At 58.0% G+C, this 19,847-nt stretch overlaps 1 protein-coding gene across 1 annotated transcript in view; it reads right to left on the bottom strand.

The window, feature by feature from the left end:
* Positions 1 to 19,847, bottom strand: part of RBM10 (RNA binding motif protein 10) — a 63,147-nt gene that overhangs the window by 13,087 nt on the left and 30,213 nt on the right. The window contains exons 9-18 of the mRNA XM_071801195.1: positions 17,641 to 17,811; positions 16,410 to 16,570; positions 15,613 to 15,710; positions 14,348 to 14,450; positions 14,012 to 14,198; positions 13,447 to 13,577; positions 12,260 to 12,332; positions 10,380 to 10,471; positions 8,449 to 8,601; positions 3,114 to 3,260 (exon numbers count right to left, since the gene is read on the bottom strand). Coding sequence (XP_071657296.1) covers positions 3,114 to 3,260; positions 8,449 to 8,601; positions 10,380 to 10,471; positions 12,260 to 12,332; positions 13,447 to 13,577; positions 14,012 to 14,198; positions 14,348 to 14,450; positions 15,613 to 15,710; positions 16,410 to 16,570; positions 17,641 to 17,811 — 1,316 coding nt within the window. The remainder of the gene's footprint in view (positions 1 to 3,113; positions 3,261 to 8,448; positions 8,602 to 10,379; positions 10,472 to 12,259; positions 12,333 to 13,446; positions 13,578 to 14,011; positions 14,199 to 14,347; positions 14,451 to 15,612; positions 15,711 to 16,409; positions 16,571 to 17,640; positions 17,812 to 19,847) is intronic.

Below are 19,847 nucleotides of genomic sequence, written 5' to 3' on the forward strand. Positions count from 1 at the left end.
GGGTGCTGTGTCTCACCTTCTTCTCCAAGATGGCGCCCCCCACACCCCATAGACCTCCCATAGGTCTCCATGGCACCCATGGGTGCTGTGTCTCACCTTCTTCTCCAAGATGGCGCCCCCCACACCCCATAGACCTCCCATAGGTCTCTATGGCACCCATGGGTGCTGTCTCTCACCTTCTTCTCCAAGATGGCGCCCCCCACACCCCATAGACCTCCCATAGGTCTCTATGGCACCCATGGGTGCTGTCTCTCACCTTCTTCTCCAAGATGGCGCCCCCACACCCCATAGACCTCCCATAGGTCTCCATGGCACCCATGGGTGCTGTCTCTCACCTTCTTCTCCAAGATGGCGCCCCCACACCCCATAGACCTCCCATAGGTCTCTATGGCACCCATGGGTGCTGTCTCTCACCTTCTTCTCCAAGATGGCGCCCCCACACCCCATAGACCTCCCATAGGTCTCTATGGCACCCATGGGTGCTGTGTCTCACCTTCTTCTCCAAGATGGCGCCCCCACACCCCATAGACCTCCCATAGGTCTCCATAGCACCCATGGGTGCTGTGTCTCACCTTCTTCTCCAAGATGGCGCCCCCCACACCCCATAGACCTCCCATAGGTCTCTATGGCACCCATGGGTGCTGTCTCTCACCTTCTTCTCCAAGATGGCGCCCCCACACCCCATAGACCTCCCATAGGTCTCTATGGCACCCATGGGTGCTGTGTCTCACCTTCTTCTCCAAGATGGCGCCCCCCACACCCCATAGACCTCCCATAGGTCTCCATGGCACCCATGGGTGCTGTGTCTCACCTTCTTCTCCAAGATGGCGCCCCCCACACCCCATAGACCTCCCATAGGTCTCCATAGCACCCATGGGTGCTGTCTCTCACCTTCTTCTCCAAGATGGCGCCCCCACACCCCATAGACCTCCCATAGGTCTCTATGGCACCCATGGGTGCTGTGTCTCACCTTCTTCTCCAAGATGGCGCCCCCACACCCCATAGACCTCCCATAGGTCTCTATGGCACCCATGGGTGCTGTGTCTCACCTTCTTCTCCAAGATGGCGCCCCCCACACCCCATAGACCTCCCATAGGTCTCTATGGCACCCATGGGTGCTGTCTCTCACCTTCTTCTCCAAGATGGCGCCCCCACACCCCATAGACCTCCCATAGGTCTCCATAGCACCCATGGGTGCTGTCTCTCACCTTCTTCTCCAAGATGGCGCCCCCCACACCCCATAGACCTCCCATAGGTCTCTATAGCACCCATGGGTGCTGTGTCTCACCTTCTTCTCCAAGATGGCGCCCCCACACCCCATAGACCTCCCATAGGTCTCTATAGCACCCATGGGTGCTGTGTCTCACCTTCTTCTCCAAGATGGCGCCCCCCACACCCCATAGACCTCCCATAGGTCTCTATGGCACCCATGGGTGCTGTGTCTCACCTTCTTCTCCAAGATGGCGCCCCCACACCCCATAGACCTCCCATAGGTCTCCATAGCACCCATGGGTGCTGTCTCTCACCTTCTTCTCCAAGATGGCACCCCCCACACCCCATAGACCTCCCATAGGTCTCTATGGCACCCATGGGTGCTGTGTCTCACCTTCTTCTCCAAGATGGCGCCCCCACACCCCATAGACCTCCCATAGGTCTCTATGGCACCCATGGGTGCTGTGTCTCACCTTCTTCTCCAAGATGGCGCCCCCACACCCCATAGACCTCCCATAGGTCTCTATGGCACCCATGGGTGCTGTGTCTCACCTTCTTCTCCAAGATGGCGCCCCCCACACCCCATAGACCTCCCATATCTCCCCATAGCACCCATGGGTGCTGTGTCTCACCTTCTTCTCCAAGATGGCGCCCCCACACCCCATAGACCTCCCATAGGTCTCTATGGCACCCATGGGTGCTGTGTCTCACCTTCTTCTCCAAGATGGCGCCCCCACACCCCATAGACCTCCCATAGGTTTCTATAGCACCCATGGGTGCTGTGTCTCACCTTCTTCTCCAAGATGGCGCCCCCCACACCCCATAGACCTCCCATAGGTTTCTATAGCACCCATGGGTGCTGTCTCTCACCTTCTTCTCCAAGATGGCGCCCCCCACACCCCATAGACCTCCCATAGGTCTCTATGGCACCCATGGGTGCTGTCTCTCACCTTCTTCTCCAAGATGGCGCCCCCCACACCCCATAGACCTCCCATAGGTCTCTATGGCACCCATGGGTGCTGTCTCTCACCTTCTTCTCCAAGATGGCGCCCCCACACCCCATAGACCTCCCATAGGTCTCTATGGCACCCATGGGTGCTGTCTCTCACCTTCTTCTCCAAGATGGCGCCCCCACACCCCATAGACCTCCCATAGGTCTCTATGGCACCCATGGGTGCTGTCTCTCACCTTCTTCTCCAAGATGGCGCCCCCACACCCCATAGACCTCCCATAGGTCTCTATGGCACCCATGGGTGCTGTCTCTCACCTTCTTCTCCAAGATGGCGCCCCCACACCCCATAGACCTCCCATAGGTCTCTATGGCACCCATGGGTGCTGTGTCTCACCTTCTTCTCCAAGATGGCGCCCCCACACCCCATAGACCTCCCATAGGTCTCTATGGCACCCATGGGTGCTGTCTCTCACCTTCTTCTCCAAGATGGTGCCCCCCACACCCCATAGACCTCCCATAGGTCTCTATGGCACCCATGGGTGCTGTCTCTCACCTTCTTCTCCAAGATGGCGCCCCCACACCCCATAGACCTCCCATAGGTCTCTATAGCACCCATGGGTGCTGTGTCTCACCTTCTTCTCCAAGATGGCGCCCCCCACACCCCATAGACCTCCCATAGGTCTCCATGGCACCCATGGGTGCTGTCTCTCACCTTCTTCTCCAAGATGGCGCCCCCACACCCCATAGACCTCCCATAGGTCTCTATGGCACCCATGGGTGCTGTGTCTCACCTTCTTCTCCAAGATGGCGCCCCCACACCCCATAGACCTCCCATAGGTCTCTATAGCACCCATGGGTGCTGTGTCTCACCTTCTTCTCCAAGATGGCGCCCCCACACCCCATAGACCTCCCATAGGTCTCTATGGCACCCATGGGTGCTGTGTCTCACCTTCTTCTCCAAGATGGCGTACCCCGCGTCGGCCGCGGCCGCCTCCCTCCTCTCGTCGTCCCGGGGGGCCGGGGGGTTCCCCGCGCTGCGCCCGCTCTCCCGCTGCTTGTTCAGGCTGCGCGCCCAGCGCTCCATGTCCTTGGCGATCTAGGGGGACCCATGGGTGCCATCAGGGTGAGTGGGGACCCACGGGACCCATTGGGGACCCATGGGCGCTATTGAAATGATTGGAGACCCATGGGTGCCATTGGGGTCTAAAGGGACCCATAGGGGCACATGGGGACCCATGGGTGCGATTGGGGTTGAAGCGGACCCATGGGTGCGATTGGGGTCGAAATGGACCCATGGGTGCTGTTGGGGACCCATGGGTGCTATGGAAATGATTGGAGACCCATGGGAGCTATTGGGGACCCATGGAAGCTATTGAGAGCATTGGAGACCCATGGGAGCTATTGGGGACCCATGGGTGCTATTGAAATGATTGGAGACCCATGGGAGCTATTGGGGACCAATGGGCGCTATTGAAATGATTGGAGACCCATGGGTGCCATTGGGGTCTAAAGGGACCCATAGGGGCACATGGGGACCCATGGGTGCGATTGGGGTCGAAAGGGACCCATGGGTGCTGTTGGGGACCCATGGGTGCTACTGAGATGATTGGAGACCCATGGGAGCTATTGGGGACCCATGGGCGCTATTGAAATGATTGGAGAGCCATGGGTGCCATTGGGGTCTAAAGGGACCCATAGGGGCACATGGGGACCCATGGGTGCGATTGGGGTTGAAGCGGACCCATGGGTGCGATTGGGGTCGAAATGGACCCATGGGTGCTGTTGGGGACCCATGGGTGCTATTGAGATGATTGGAGACCCATGGGAGGTATTGGGGACCCATGGGCGCTATTGAAATGATTGGAGACCCATGGGAGCTATTGGGGACCCATGGGTGCTATTGAAATGATTGGAGACCCATGGGTGCTGTTGGGCTCTAAAGGGACCCATAGGGGCACATGGGGACCCATGGGTGCGATTGGGGTCGAAAGGGACCCATGGGTGCTGTTGGGGACCCATGGGTGCTACTGAGATGATTGGAGACCCATGGGAGCTATTGGGGACCCATGGGTGCTATGGAAATGATTGGAGACCCATGGGTGCCACTGGGGTGTCTGGAGACCCATGGGTGCCATTGGGGTCTAAAGGGACCCATAGGGGCACATGGGGATCCATGGGGGCTATTGGGGTTTAAAGGGACCCATGGGTGCTATTTGGGGACCCATGGGAGCTATGGAAATGATTGGAGACCCATGGGTGCCATTGGGGTCTAAGAGGACCCATGGTTACCATTTGGGACCCATGGGTGCTACTGGGGTTGAAAGGGACCCATGGGTGCTATTGGGGACCCATGGGTGCTGTTGGGGACCCATGGGAGCTATTGAGATGATTGAAGACCCATGGGTGTCGTTGGGGACCCATGGGTGCTGTTGGGGTCTAAGGAGACCCATGGGCGCTATTGGGGACCCAATGGTGCTGTGGGGCACCCATGGGTGCTGTTGGGGTCTATGGGCACCCCTGGGTCCCATTGTGCTCTATGAGCACCCCTGCATGCTGTGGGGACCAATGGGTGCTGTGAGGACCCCCCTGGGTGCTGTTGGGGGTCTACGGCACCCCTGGGTGCTGTGGGCCCCCCCCTGGGTGCTATTGGGGTCTCTGAGCACCCCTGGGTCCCATTGTGCTCTATGGGCCCCCCTGGGTGCTGTGGGTGTCTATGGGTGCTGTGGGGGTCTATGGGTGCTGTGGGGGTCTATGGGTGCTGTGGGGGTGTCTATGGGTGCTGTGGGGGTCTATGGGTGCTGTGGGGGTCTATGGGTGCTGTGGGGGGTCTATGGGTGCTGTGGGTGTCTATGGGTGCTGTGGGGGGTCTATGGGTGCTGTGGGGGTCTATGGGTGCTGTGGGGGTCTATGGGTGCTGTGGGTGTCTATGGGTGCTGTGGGGGTCTATGGGTGCTGTGGGGGGTCTATGGGTGCTGTGGGGGTCTATGGGTGCTGTGGGTGTCTATGGGTGCTGTGGGGGTCTATGGGTGCTGTGGGGGTCTATGGGTGCTGTGGGGGGTCTATGGGTGCTGTGGGTGTCTATGGGTGCTGTGGGGGTGTCTATGGGTGCTGTGGGGGTCTATGGGTGCTGTGGGGGTCTATGGGTGCTGTGGGTGTCTATGGGTGCTGTGGGGGGTCTATGGGTGCTGTGGGTGTCTATGGGTGCTGTGGGGGGTCTATGGGTGCTGTGGGGGTCTATGGGTGCTGTGGGGGTCTATGGGTGCTGTGGGGGGTCTATGGGTGCTGTGGGGGTCTATGGGTGCTGTGGGGGGTCTATGGGTGCTGTGGGGGTCTATGGGTGCTGTGGGGTGTCTATGGGTGCTGTGGGAGTCTATGGGTCTATGGGCACCCCTGGGTGCTGTGGGGGTCTATGGGTGCTGTGGGGTGTCTATGGGTGCTGTGGGGGTCTATGGGTCTATGGGCACCCCTGGGTGCTGTGGGGGTCTATGGGTGCTGTGGGGGGTCTATGGGTGCTGTGGGGGTGTCTATGGGTGCTGTGGGGGTCTATGGGTGCTGTGGGGGGTCTATGGGTGCTGTGGGGGTCTATGGGTGCTGTGGGGGTCTATGGGTGCTGTGGGGGGGTCTATGGGTGCTGTGGGTGTCTATGGGTGCTGTGGGGGTCTATGGGTGCTGTGGGGGGTCTATGGGTGCTGTGGGTGTCTATGGGTGCTGTGGGTGTCTATGGGTGCTGTGGGAGTCTATGGGTGCTGTGGGGGGGTCTATGGGTGCTGTGGGGGTCTATGGGTGCTGTGGGGGGTCTATGGGTGCTGTGGGGGGGTCTATGGGTGCTGTGGGGGGTCTATGGGTGCTGTGGGGGTCTATGGGTGCTGTGGGGGTCTATGGGTGCTGTGGGGGGTCTATGGGTGCTGTGGGTGTCTATGGGTCCTGTGGGGGGTCTATGGGTGCTGTGGGGGTCTATGGGTGCTGTGGGGGTCTATGGGTGCTGTGGGGGTCTATGGGTCTATGGGCACCCCTGGGTGCTGTGGGGGTCTATGGGTGCTGTGGGGGGTCTATGGGTGCTGTGGGGGTCTATGGGTCCTGTGGGGGGTCTATGGGTGCTGTGGGGGTCTATGGGTGCTGTGGGGGGTCTATGGGTGCTGTGGGTGTCTATGGGTGCTGTGGGGGTCTATGGGTGCTGTGGGGGGTCTATGGGTGCTGTGGGGGTCTATGGGTGCTGTGGGGGTCTATGGGTGCTGTGGGGGTGTCTATGGGTGCTGTGGGTGTCTATGGGTGCTGTGGGGGGTCTATGGGTGCTGTGGGGGTGTCTATGGGTGCTGTGGGGGTCTATGGGTGCTGTGGGGGTGTCTATGGGTGCTGTGGGGGTGTCTATGGGTGCTGTGGGGGGTCTATGGGTGCTGTGGGTGTCTATGGGTGCTGTGGGGGTCTATGGGTGCTGTGGGTGTCTATGGGTGCTGTGGGGGTGTCTATGGGTGCTGTGGGGGGTCTATGGGTGCTGTGGGGGGTCTATGGGTGCTGTGGGGGGTCTATGGGTGCTGTGGGGATCTATGGGTGCTGTGGGGGGTCTATGGGTGCTGTGGGGGTCTATGGGTGCTGTGGGTGTCTATGGGTGCTGTGGGTGTCTATGGGTGCTGTGGGGGTCTATGGGTCCTGTGGGGGGTCTATGGGTGCTGTGGGGGTCTATGGGTGCTGGGGGGGTCTATGGGTGCTGGGGGGGTCTATGGGTGCTGTGGGGGTCTATGGGTGCTGTGGGGTGTCTATGGGTGCTGTGGGTGTCTATGGGTGCTGTGAGGGTCTATGGGTGCTGTGGGTGTCTATGGGTGCTGTGGGTGTCTATGGGTGCTGTGGGGGTCTATGGGTGCTGTGGGGGGTCTATGGGTGCTGTGGGGGTCTATGGGTGCTGTGGGTGTCTATGGGTGCTGTGGGGGTCTATGGGTGCTGTGGGGGTCTATGGGTGCTGTGGGGGTCTATGGGTGCTGTGGGGGTGTCTATGGGTGCTGTGGGGGTCTATGGGTGCTGTGGGTGTCTATGGGTGCTGTGGGGGGTCTATGGGTGCTGTGGGTGTCTATGGGTGCTATGGGGGTCTATGGGTGCTGTGGGGGGTCTATGGGTGCTGTGGGGGTCTTTGGGTGCTGTGGGGGTCTATGGGTGCTGTGGGTGTCTATGGGTGCTGTGGGGGTCTATGGGTGCTGGGGGGGTCTATGGGTGCTGTGGGGGTCTATGGGTGCTGTGGGGGGTCTATGGGTGCTGTGGGGGGTCTATGGGTGCTGTGGGGGTCTATGGGTGCTGTGGGGGTCTATGGGTGCTGTGGGGGTCTATGGGTGCTGTGGGGGGTCTATGGGTGCTGTGGGGGGTGTCTATGGGTGCTGTGGGGGTCTATGGGTGCTGTGGGGGGTGTCTATGGGTGCTGTGGGGGGTCTATGGGTGCTGTGGGTGTCTATGGGTGCTATGGGGGTCTATGGGTGCTGTGGGGGGTCTATGGGTGCTGTGGGGGTCTATGGGTGCTGTGGGGGGTCTATGGGTGCTGTGGGGGTCTTTGGGTGCTGTGGGGGGTCTTTGGGTGCTGTGGGTGTCTATGGGTGCTGTGGGTGTCTATGGGTGCTGTGGGGGGTCTATGGGTGCTGTGGGGGGTCTATGGGTGCTGTGGGGGTCTATGGGTGCTGTGGGGGGTCTATGGGTGCTGTGGGGGTCTTTGGGTGCTGTGGGGGGTCTTTGGGTGCTGTGGGTGTCTATGGGTGCTGTGGGTGTCTATGGGTGCTGTGGGTGTCTATGGGTGCTGTGGGGGGTCTATGGGTGCTGTGGGGGGTCTATGGGTGCTGTGGGGGTCTTTGGGTGCTGTGGGGGGTCTTTGGGTGCTGTGGGTGTCTATGGGTGCTGTGGGTGTCTATGGGTGCTGTGGGTGTCTATGGGTGCTGTGGGGGGTCTATGGGTGCTGTGGGGGGTCTATGGGTGCTGTGGGGGTCTTTGGGTGCTGTGGGGGGTCTTTGGGTGCTGTGGGGGGTCTATGGGTGCTGTGGGTGTCTATGGGTGCTGTGGGTGTCTATGGGTGCTGTGGGGGTCTATGGGTGCTGTGGGGGGTCTATGGGTGCTGTGGGGGTCTATGGGTGCTGTGGGGGTCTATGGGTGCTGTGGGGGGTCTATGGGTGCTGTGGGGGTCTATGGGTGCTGTGGGGGTCTATGGGTGCTGTGGGGGTGTCTATGGGTGCTGTGGGGGGTCTATGGGTGCTGTGGGTGTCTATGGGTGCTGTGGGGGTCTATGGGTGCTGTGGGGGTCTATGGGTCCTGACCTGCTGCGCCGTCTTGTTCTTGTGCTTGTCCTTCTTGTCCTTGTGCTCCTTGTGCGGCCCGGGGGGGGTGGGCTCGGCCGGGGGGGCCACGACGTACGTGCGGCGCTCGCCGTCCCAGTACAGGTACTGACCCGAGCCCGCCTCGTAGTAATACTGACCGGAACACCCAAAATCACCCCGAAATCGGCCAAAATCACCCCAAAATCACCCAGAAACGCCCCAAAATTGGCCAAAATCGCCCCAAAATCAGCCAAAATAGCCCCAAAATCATCCTGAAATCACCCCCGAGTCAGCAGTACAGGTACTGACCCGAGCCCGCCTCGGAGTAATACTGAGCAAAACACCCAAAATCACCCCAAAATCGGCCAAAATCACCCCAAAATCACCCAGAAACGCCCCAGAATTGGCCAAAATCGCCCCAAAATCAGCCAAAATGGCCCCAAAATCATCCTGAAATCACCCCCGAGTCACCAGTACAGGTACTGACCCGAGCCCGCCTCGGAGTAATACTGATCAAAGCACCCAAAATTGGCCAAAATCACCCCAAAATCACCCAAAAATCGGCTGAAATCACCCCAAAATCAGTCAAATCCACCCAAAACACCCCCAAATCATCCTAAAATCACCCCAAAATCAGCCAAAATCGCCCCAATATCATCCTAAAATCACCCCCAAAATAATCCCTACGTTACCCTAAAATCTCCCCCAAATCACCCCAAAATTCACCTCAAAATCATCCCCAAACCACCCCAAAATCTTCCTGCAGTCACCCCAAATCACCCAAAAATCATCCAAAATCACCCCAAAAAAAACACCCTAAAATCTCCCCAAATCACGAAAAAATCATCCCCAAAATCATCCTACAAATCACCCCAAAGTAACCCAAATATCACCTCCAAAAGCACCCAGAATCATCCTAAAATCATCCCAAATATCACCCCAAATCACCCCCAAAATCGGCCTAAAATCACCCCAGAAATCATCCTAAAATCACCCCAAAAAATCCCCCCAAAACCTCCCCCAAAATCACCTCAAGTCACCCCAAAAATCACCATAAAATATCCCCCAAATCACCCCAAAAATCACCCAAGAATCATCCCAAAATCATCCTAAAATCACCCCCAAAAATCACCCCAAAAATCATCCCAAATCACCCCAAAAATCACCCCCAAATCACCCAAAAATCACCCCCAAATCACCCCAAAAATCACCCCCAAATCACTTCAAATCACCCCAAAAATCACCCCAAAATTACCCCCCAAAATCACCCCAAATCCCCCCAAAATCACCCCAAATCACCCAAAAATCATCCCCAAAATCACCCCAAATCACCCCCCAAAATCACCCCCAAATTACTTCAAATCACCCCCAAAATCACCCCAAATCACCCCAAAAATCATCCCCAAATCACCCCCAAATTACCCCAAAAATCACCCCATATCACCCCAAAAATCACCCCCAAATTACTTCAAATTACCCCCAAATCACCCAAAAATCACCCCAAAATCACCCCAAAAATTACCCCAAATCACCCCCAAAATCACCCCCAAATTACTTCAAATCACCCCAAAAATCACCCCCAAAATCACCCCCAAAATCACCCCAAATCACCCCATGAATCCCCAGGGCGACAAAACGGGGCAAAATGCGGAGAAAACGGCGAAAAAATCTCCACTTTTTCCCCCAAATTTCACCCCATAGGTTGGGGGGGGACCCCAAAATCCTCCTTTGCCCCCCAAATCCCCCATTGACCCCAAAATCCCTCTTTTCCCCCCCAAATCCCATTTCCCCCTTTAGGCGCCGTTTTGAGGCCTAAAATCACCAATTTTTGCCCCAAAATCGCACTTTTTGGCCCCAAAACTTCACCCAATTGATGGGGGGACCCCCGCGAACCCCAAAATCCCCCCTTTTCACCCCAAAACGCCCCAAACCTGGGAGTGGGGGTCGTAGTAGAGCCCGGTGAGGGGGTCGTAGTAATAACCCGAGGTCTCGTCGTATTGATAGGTGGACACGTCCGGAACCGCTGGAAACGGGCAAAAATGGGCGAAAATCAGCAAAAATGGGGGTCAGGGGGGTCCCCAAAATCATCAAACACCCCAAAATTAGAAAAAAACCCATTTTTTACGCCCAAAACGCCCGATTTTTAGGCCCAAATCCTTCAATTTTAGGCCCCAAATCTCAAATTTTAGGCCCCAACGCCTCAGTTTGTGGACTCGAAATTTGGGTCTAAATCCCCCAATTTTAGGCCACAAACACCCAAATTTTTGGGCCCAAATCCCTCAATTTTAGGCCCCAAAATTTGAGTCTAAATCCCCCAAATTTTAAGCCCCAAACTTTCAATTTTAGGCCCTAAAATTTGGGTCTAAATCCCCCAATTTTAGGCCCCAACCCCCAAATTTGAGGCCCAAAACCCCCAATTTTAAGGCCCCAAACCCCTAAATTTGGGTCCAAATCCCTCAATTTTAGGCCCCAAAATTTGGGTCTAAATCCCTCAATTTTAGGCCCCAAACACCCAAATTTTTGGGCCCAAATCCCTCAATTTTAGGCCCAAAAATTTGGGTCTAAATTCCCCAACTTTAGGTCCCAAATCCCTAAATATTGGGTCCCAAACCCTCAAATTTTAGACCCAAATCTCCCAATTTTAGGCCCCAAACCCCAAATTTTGGGCCCCAAACCCTCAAATTTTAGACCCAAATCTCTCAATTTTAGGCCCCAAACCCCCAAATTTGGGCCCCAATCCCAAATTTTAGGCCCCAAACCCCCAATTTCAGGCCCCAAATTTGGGTCTAAATCCCTCAATTTTAGGCCCCAAACCCCCAATTTCAGGCCCCAAATTTGGGTCTAAATCCCTCAATTTTAGGCCCCAAACCCCCAATTTCAGGTCCCACCCCCCCCCCCCCCAGTTTTAGGCCCCAAAATTTGGGTCTAAATCCCCCAATTTTAGGCCCCAAATCCCCAATTTTAAGGCGGCAAACCCCCAAATTTGGACCCAAATCCCTCAATTTTAGGCCCCAAACTCCCAAATTTGGGTCTAAATCCCCCAATTTTAGGCCCCAAACCCCAAATTTTGGGCCCCAAACACCCAAATTTTAGGCCCAAATCTCCCAATTTTAGGCCCCAAACACCAAAATTTGGGTCTAAATCCCCCAATTTAAGGCCCCAAAGCCTCAAAGTTTACACAGCAAAATTTGGGTCTAAATCCCCCAATTTTAGGTCCCAACCCCCAAATTTGAGGTCCAAAACCCCCAATTTTAAGGCCCCAAACCCCTCAATTTGGGCCCAAATCTCCCAGTTTTAGTCCCCAAAATTTGGGTCTAAATCCCTCAATTTTAGGCCCCAAACACCAAATTTTAGGCTCCAAACCCTCAATTTTTAGGCCCCAAACCCCCAACTTTGGGCCCGAATTCCCCAATTTTAGGCCCCAAAATTTGAGTAGAAATCCCCCAATTTTTAGGCCCCAACCCCCTAATTTTTAGGCCCAAATCCCCCAATTTCAGTCCCAAACCCCCAAATTTTACCCCAAACCCCCAATTTTGGACCCAAATCCCCCAATTTTAGGCCCCAAATCTCAAATTTTAGGTGTGAAACCTCAAATTTTTGCCCCGATCCCCCACATTTAGGCCCCAAACCCCCAATTTTTAGGCCTCAGAGCTCCAATTTTAGGCCATAAACCCCCAATTTTAAGCCCCAAACCCCACAATTTTTGTCCCAAACCCCCCCAAATTTTTACCCCCAACCCCCCCCCCCATCCCCCCCCCATCCCCCTCCCCCCCCACCCCCCCAAAATCGCCCCTTTTCCCCCCAAACTCACGATATTGCCCGTAGGCCTCAGTGTTGGGGGGGGCCGGGGGGGGCGGCTCCACTTTTGGGGGTCCCGTGTAAACCTGGGGGGGAGGGGCACCCCAAAATGACCCCTCCCCCACATCTTGGGGTCCCCTCCCCCACATCTTGGGGTCCCCTCCCCCACTTCCACCCCCATTTCCAACCTTGGGACCCCCCCCTAATATTTGGGGTCCCCCCCATATTTTTTGCCCCTCCCCCATTCTCAGGTCCCCCCCCCCAAATTTTGGGGTCCCCCAATTTAACCCCCCCCATATTTTTGCCCCTCCCCCATTTTTGACCCCTCCTCCCATTTTTGACCCCTCCCCCCATTTTTGGGTCACCCCCCAATTTTGGGGTCCCCTCCCCCACTTCCACCCCCACTTCCAACCTTGGGACCCCCCCCTAATATTTGGGGTCCCCCCCATATTTTTTGCCCCTCCCCCATTCTCAGGGTCCCCCCCCCAAATTTTGGGGTCCCCCAATCTACCCCTCCCCCTATTTTGGGGGGTTCCTCCATATTTTGGGGTCCCCCCTCATTTTTTCCCCTTCCCCAATTCCCCCTCCCCCCCATTTTCAGGTTCCCCCCATTTTTAGGGTCCCCCCATATTTTGGGGTCCCCTCCCGCATTTCAAACCTTGGGACACCCCCCCAATATTTGGGGGCTGCCCCCAATTCCCCTCCCCCCATTTTCAGGGTCCCCCCCCCCATATTTTTGGCCCCTCCCCCACTTTTGGTCCCAAGCCCTTTTTGGGGTCCCCCCTTCCCCATTTTTTGGGGTTCCCCCCATATTAGGGCCCCCTCCCCAATTTCCCCCCCATATTTGGGGTCCCCCCAATTCCCCCTCTCCCGTTTTCAGGGTCCCCCCAATTTTAGGTCCCCCCCATATTTTGGGGTCCCCTCCCCCATTTCCAACCTCAGGTCCCCCCCATATTGGGGTCCCCTCCCCCATTTCCCCCCCATATTTGGGGTCCCCCGCAATTCCCCCTTCCCCATTTTCAGGGTCCCCCCAATTTTGGGTCCCCCCCCCCATACTGGGGTCCCCTCCCCCATTTCCCCCCCATATTTGGGGTTCCCCCCCGAATTTCCCCTCCCTCCATTTTCAGGGTCCCCCCAATATTTTGAGGTCCCCCCTCCCCCATATTTTGGGGTCCCCCCTCCCCATTTCCGGGGTCCCACCTGGGGGGCGTTTCCGGTGGGGGCGGCGCTGGGGGGGTCGTTGGGGGAGGGGTAGGGGGCGGCGGTGGGGGAGGGGCGGGGAAAGGCGCCCCCTCCCCCCCCCGGCTCCAGCCCCGATGGCTCCTCCGGGCCTGGGGGGGAACAAGAGCTGTGGGGCCCGGACGCCTGGGTCCCTTTTTTTGGGGTCTCCCGGACGCCTGGGTCCTTTTCTGGGGGTCTTGGGGATGCCTGGGTCCCTTTTTTAGGATCATCCCGGACGCCTGGGTCCCTTTTTTGGTGTCTCCCGGACGCCTGGGTCCCTTTCAGGGGCCCCTCCCGGACGCCTGGGTCCCTTTTTTGGGGTTTCCCGGACGCCTGGGTCCCTCTTTGGGGGTCTCCCGGACGCCTGGGTCCCTTTTTTAGGACCATCTCGGATGCCTGGGTCCTTTTCTGGCCTCTCCCGGACGCCTGGGTCCCTTTTTTGGGGTCTCCCGGACTCCTGGGTCCCTTTTCGGGTCCTCTCCCGGACTCCTGGGTCCCTTTTCGGGTCCTCTCCCGGACGCCTGGGTCCCTCTGTGTCACTCACCGGGGGCGGGTCCCTCGGCCTTGCCGGGGGCGGGGCCAGGCAGGGCGGGGCCAGAAGGGGGCGGGGCCGCGGGGCCCTTCCCATAGGCGGAGGCGTAGAGGGCGGGGCCGGCGAAAGACTCCTCTGATTGGTAGAATCCACCCAAGTCCCCTGGAGGCTCCTCCCCCCCCGTCCAGGGCGTGTCCGCCTGCGACAGGGGGCGGGGCCACATCAGGACACGCCCTCTGATGCACAAGCCCCGCCCACCCCCAAAATCCCACTCACCCCCCACCCACCAATAAACCCCCTTAAAGCCCCAGTCCCTTAAAGCCCCGCCCACCCGGAAGCCCCACCCACCTGGCTGAGCGCCCATTGGGCGGCTGCGATGGCCGTCAAGGCAACGGAGGCGGAGCTGGTGCGGGGGGGCGGGGCCTCGCCTGCCCCCGCCCCCTGGACCTCCCTGCGTGGGAAAAGGGGCGGAGTCAGGGGGGCAGGGCCAGAATTGGGGGTCTAGGCTCAAAATGGGGGGGGTAGGGGGTGTGGCCTGTGGGTTGTGGGAGGGGATTAGGGCCAGTGGGCGGAGCCTGAGCCTCATAAATGAGGTTTAATGGGCCAAGGCTCATTGTGGGCGGGGCCTGTGGGTTGTGGGAGGGGTTTCTGGTTGTGGGTGGGGTTTCGTGCCGGTGGGCGGGGCTCAGGGCTGGTGGGCGGAGCCTGAGCCCTATCAATTGGGTTTCATGGCTGAGATTCATTGTGGGCGGGGCCTGGGGATTTTGGGTGGGGGCTGCGGGTTGTGGGCGGGGCTTAGTGCCAGTGGGTGGGGCTTACAGACAGTGGGCGGAGCCTGAGACCCCTCAATGGGGTTTAATGGGCCAAAGCTCATTGTAGGTGGGGCCTGTGGGTGTGGGTGGGGCCGGGGTGTTGTGGGTGGGGCCGAGGTGTTGTGGGCGGGGTTTGTTGGTTGTGGGTGGGGTCTGTGGGTTGTGGGCGGGGTTTGCTATTTGTGGGCGGGGTTTGTTGTTTGTAGGTGGGGCCTGTGGAATGTGGGTGGGGCCTGATGGTTGGGGGCGGGGCCTGTGGGTTGTGGGTGGGGTTTGATGGTTGTGGGAGGGGTCTGTGGGTTGGGGGTGGGGTCCGATGGTTGTGGGTGGGGCCTGTGGGTTGTGGGTGGGGTTTGTTGGTTGTGGGCGGGGTCTGTGGGTTGGGGGTGGGGTCCGATGGTTGTGGGCGGGGTCTGTGGGTTGGGGGTGGGGTCCGATGGTTGTGGGCGGGGTCTGTGGGCTGTGGGTGGGGTTTGATGGTTGTAGGCGGGGTTTAATGGTTGTGGGCGTGGCCTGTGGGTTGTGGGCGGGGCCTGTGGGTTGTGGATGGGGGTTGATGGTTGTGGGTGGGGTCTGTGGGTTGTGGGCGGGTGCTGTGGGTTGTGGGCGGGATTTGATGGTTGTGGGTGGGGCTTGTGGGTAGTGGGCGGGGTCTGATGGATGTGGGCGGGGCTCAGTGCCAGTGGGCTGAGCCTGAGCCCTATCAATTGGGTTTAATGGGCTGAGGCTCATTGTGGGCGGGGCCTGTGGGTTGTGGGCGGGGTCCCTGGGCTGTGGGCGGGGCCGGGGCCGCGTCCCCACCTCTTGGATCCTTTGGCGAACTCCACATTGATGGTTTTGCCGTCGATGTGCAGGGGGGGGTGCAGGGCCTGCAGCATCTGCAGCAGCTGAGACGCCTCCTGGGGACCCAGGCGTTCGGGAGGGACCCAGGAGTGCCCCAAGGGACACAGGAGTTCGGGGGAGGACCCAGGAGTTCGGGGGACCCGGGAGTTCAGGGAGGGACCCAGGAGTTTGGAAGGACCCAGGAGTACCCCAGGTACACAGGAGTTTGGGGGACCCAGGCATTCGGGAGGGACCCAGGAGTTCGGGGGGGAGCCAGGAATTCGAGTATGGACCCAGGAGTACCCCAAGGGACCCAGGAGTTCGTGAGGGACCCAGGAGTGCCCCAAGGGACCCAGGAGTTCGGGGGGACACAGGAGTTTGGGAGGGACCCAGGAGTTCGGGAGGGACCCAGGAGTTCGGGGATGGACCCAGGAGTGCCCCAAGGGACCCAGGAGTGCCCCAAGGGACCCAGGAGTTCGGGGTGACACAGGAGTTTGCGAGGGACCCAGGAGTTCGGGAGGGACCCAGGAGTTCGGGAGGGGACTCAGGAGTGCCCAAAGAGATCCAGGTGTCCAGGAGGGACCCAGGAATTTGGGATGGGACCCAGGAGTTCGGGAGGGGACCCAGGAGTTTGAGGACGGACCCAGGAGTTCGGGAGGGACCCAGGAGTGCCCCAAGGGACCCAGGAGTGCCCCAAGGAACCCAGGAGTTCGGGGTGACACAGGAGTTTGGGAGGGACCCAGGAGTTCGGGAGGGCCCCAGGCGTCCCTGCTCACCACGATGGTCGCCAGCTGCACGAAGGCGAAGCCGCGGTTGAGCTGTGTCTGTCTGTCCTTGATGACGCGGACGTTGGCCGGGGACAGCGCAGCGAACGGGGCCAGCGCGGCCAGGATGGACTCCAGGCTGCTCTGCGGGTGCAGGTTCCGCAGGATGATGGCTGCGGAGACAGGGACCCAGGCGTTCGGGGGGACCCAGGCGTTCGGGGGGACCCAGGAGTTCGGGGGGACCCAGGAGTTCAGGGGGGACCCAGGAGTTTGGGAGGGACCCAGGAGTTCGGGGGGGACCCAGGAGTTCAGGAGGGGACCCAGGAGTTCAGGAGGGACCCAGGAGTTCGGGGGGGACCCAGGAGTTCGGGAAGGACCCAGGAGTTCGGGAGGGACCCAGGAGTTCGGGGGGGACCCAGGAGTTCGGGGGGACCCAGGAGTTCGGGAAGGACCCAGGAGTTCGGGAGGGACCCAGGAGTTTGGGGGGGACCCAGGAGTTCAGGGGGGACCCAGGAGTTCGGGGGGGACCCAGGAGTTCGGGGGGACCCAGGAGTTTGGGAGGGACCCAGGAGTTCGGGGGGGGACCCAGGAGTTCGGGGGGGACCCAGGAGTTCGGGAGGGACCCAGGAGTTCGGGGGGACCCAGGCGTTCGGGGGGACCCAGGAGTTCGGGGGGACCCAGGAGTTCGGGAGAGACCCAGGAGTTCGGGAGGGACCCAGGAGTTCAGGAGAGACCCAGGAGTTCGGGGGGGACCCAGGAGTTCAGGAGGGACCCAGGAGTTCGGGGGGGACCCAGGAGTTCAGGAGGGACCCAGGAGTTCGGGGGGGACCCAGGAGTTCGGGGGGACCCAGGAGTTCTGGAGGGACCCAGGAGTTCTGGAGGGACCCAGGAGTTCAGGAGAGACCCAGGAGTTCGGGGGGGACCCAGGAGTTCGGGGGGGACCCAGGAGTTCTGGAGGGACCCAGGAGTTCGGGGGGGACCCAGGAGTTCAGGGCACACAGGAATGAGGGAGGATCCAGGAGTTTGAGGGACCCAGGAGTGCCCCAAGGGACCCAGGAGTTCAGGGGGACAGTGGAGTTTGGGGGACCCAGGAGTTCGGGAGGACCCCCAAAATCAATTCCCCCCCAAATTCCCTTAAAAACCTCCCAAATTCCCCCCAAATTCCCCCCAAAATCCCCCAAATTCCCCCCAAAATCCCCCATTTCCAGCCCAAAGCCCCAAATCGTTGTTTTTGGCCCCAAACTCACTGTCGTTGGCGTTGTCGGCTCCGGGTTCGCTGGCGCTTTGGGGTCCCCCCCGGGGGTCCCCCCGACGTGTGGGGCGCAGGGTTGGGGGAGGGGCAGCAGCCCCGCCCCTCCCCCCTCCCCCCCCAGCAGCTCCGGGCGGGGCCCCCCCGGCCCCCGTTGTTCGGCCTCTGCGCCAAAAACCCCCCCGTTTCACCCCAAAATGGAGGTGGCACCACAACATGGGGGAAATCGGGGGGGTTGGGGGCGGAAATTGGGGGTTGGGGGAAAAAATTGGGGGTTTGGGGACTTAAATTGCGTCTTGGGGACTTAAAGTTGGGGGTTTGGGGCCTAAAAGTGGGGATTTGGGGGCTAAAAATTCGGGTTTGGGGAGAAAATTGGGGGTTTGGGGCCTAAAAATGTGGGGTTTGGGGCCTTAAAATTACGTTTTGGGGACTTAGAATTGGGGGTTTGGGGCAAAAATTGGGGGTTTGGGGGAAAAAAATCAGGTTTTGGGGCTTAAATTTGGGAGTTTGGGGACTAAAAGTTTGAGGTTTGGGTCTAAAATTGGGGGTTTGGGGCCTAAAATTGGGGTTTGGGGGCAAAAAATTGGGGGTTTAAGGAGTGAAATTGGGGGATTTGGGGCCTAAAATTGGGGGTTTGGGGCCTAAAAATGTGGGGGTTGGGGTCTAAAATTGGGGGTTTGGGGCCTAAAAATTGGGGTTTGGGGAAAAAATTGGGGGCTTGGGGCAAAAAAATTGGGTTTTGGGGCTTAAATTTGGGGATTTTGGGCCTAAATTTGGGGGTTTAGGGCCTTAAAATTACGTTTTGAGGGCTTAAAATTGGGGTTTTAGGGCCTAAAATTGGGGGTTTAAGGAACAAAATTGGGGGTATGGGGCAAAAAAATTGGGTTTTGGGGCTTAAATTTGGGGATTTGGGGCCTAAATTTGGGGGTTTGGGGCCTAAAAGTTTGAGGTTTGGGTCTAAAGTCAGGGGTTTGGGGCCTAAAATTGGGGTTTGGGGGCAAAAAATTGGGGGTTTGGGGCCTAAAATGTTGGGGGTTGGGGCCTAAAATTGGGGTTTAGGGCCTAAAAATTGGGAATTTAGGGCCTAAAATTGGGGTTTGGGGGCAAAAATTGACGGTTTGGGGCCTAAATTGGGGGTTTGGGGCCTAAAGTTTTGGGGGTTGGGGCCTAAAATTGGGGTTTAGGGCCCAAAAATTGAGAGTTTGGGGCCTAAATTGGGGTTTTAGGGCCTAAAATTGGGGGTTTAAGAAACAAAATTGGGGGTTTGGGGCCTAGATTTGGGGATTTTGGGCCTAAATTTGGGGGTTGGGGACTAAAAGTTTGAGGTTTGGGTCTAAAATTGGGGGTTTGGGACCTAAAATTGGGGTTTGGGGGCAAAAAATTGGGGGTTTAGGGCCTAAAAATTGGGAATTTAGGGCCTAAAATTGGGGTTTGGGGGCAAAAATTGAGGGTTTGGGGCCTAAATTGGGGTTTTAGGGCCTAAATTGGGGGTTTAAGAAACAAAATTGGGGGTTTGGGGCCTAGATTTGGGGATTTTGGGCCTAAATTTGGGGGTTGGGGACTAAAAGTTTGAGGTTTGGGTCTAAAATTGGGGGTTTGGGACCTAAAATTGGGGTTTGGGGGCAAAAAATTGGGGGTTTAGGGCCTAAAAATTGGGAATTTAGGGCCTAAAATTGGGGTTTGGGGGCAAAAATTGAGGGTTTGGGGCCTAAATTGGGGTTTTAGGGCCTAAATTGGGGGGTTAAGGAACAAAATTGGGGATTTGGGGCCTAAAGTTGGGGATTTGGGGCCTAAATTGGCGTTTTAGGGCCTAAAATTGGGGTTTAAGGAGGGAAATTGGGGGGTTTGGGGCCTAAAATTGGGGGTTTGGGGCCTTAAAATTGTGTTTTGGGGACTTAAAATTGGGGGTTTGGGGCCTAAAAATTGGGGTTTGGGGAGAAAATTGGGGGTTTGGGGCCTAAAGTTGGGGTTTTGGGGCAAAAATTGGGGATTTTGGGGCCAAAAATTGGGGGTTTAAGGACCAAATATTTGGGGTTTGAAGCCTCAAAAGTGGGGTTTTTAGGCCCAAAATTGGGTATTTGAGGAAAAAATTATGGGATAAGGACTAAAATTTGGGGTTTGGGGCCAAAATTGGGGTTTTGGGGCCTAAAAATTGGGGGTTTGGGGCCTAAATTTGGGGATTTGGGGCCTAAAAATGTGAG

This window comes from Patagioenas fasciata, chromosome 36 (genome assembly GCF_037038585.1).
Source record: "Patagioenas fasciata isolate bPatFas1 chromosome 36, bPatFas1.hap1, whole genome shotgun sequence".
Classification (NCBI taxonomy): Eukaryota; Metazoa; Chordata; class Aves; order Columbiformes; family Columbidae; genus Patagioenas; species Patagioenas fasciata.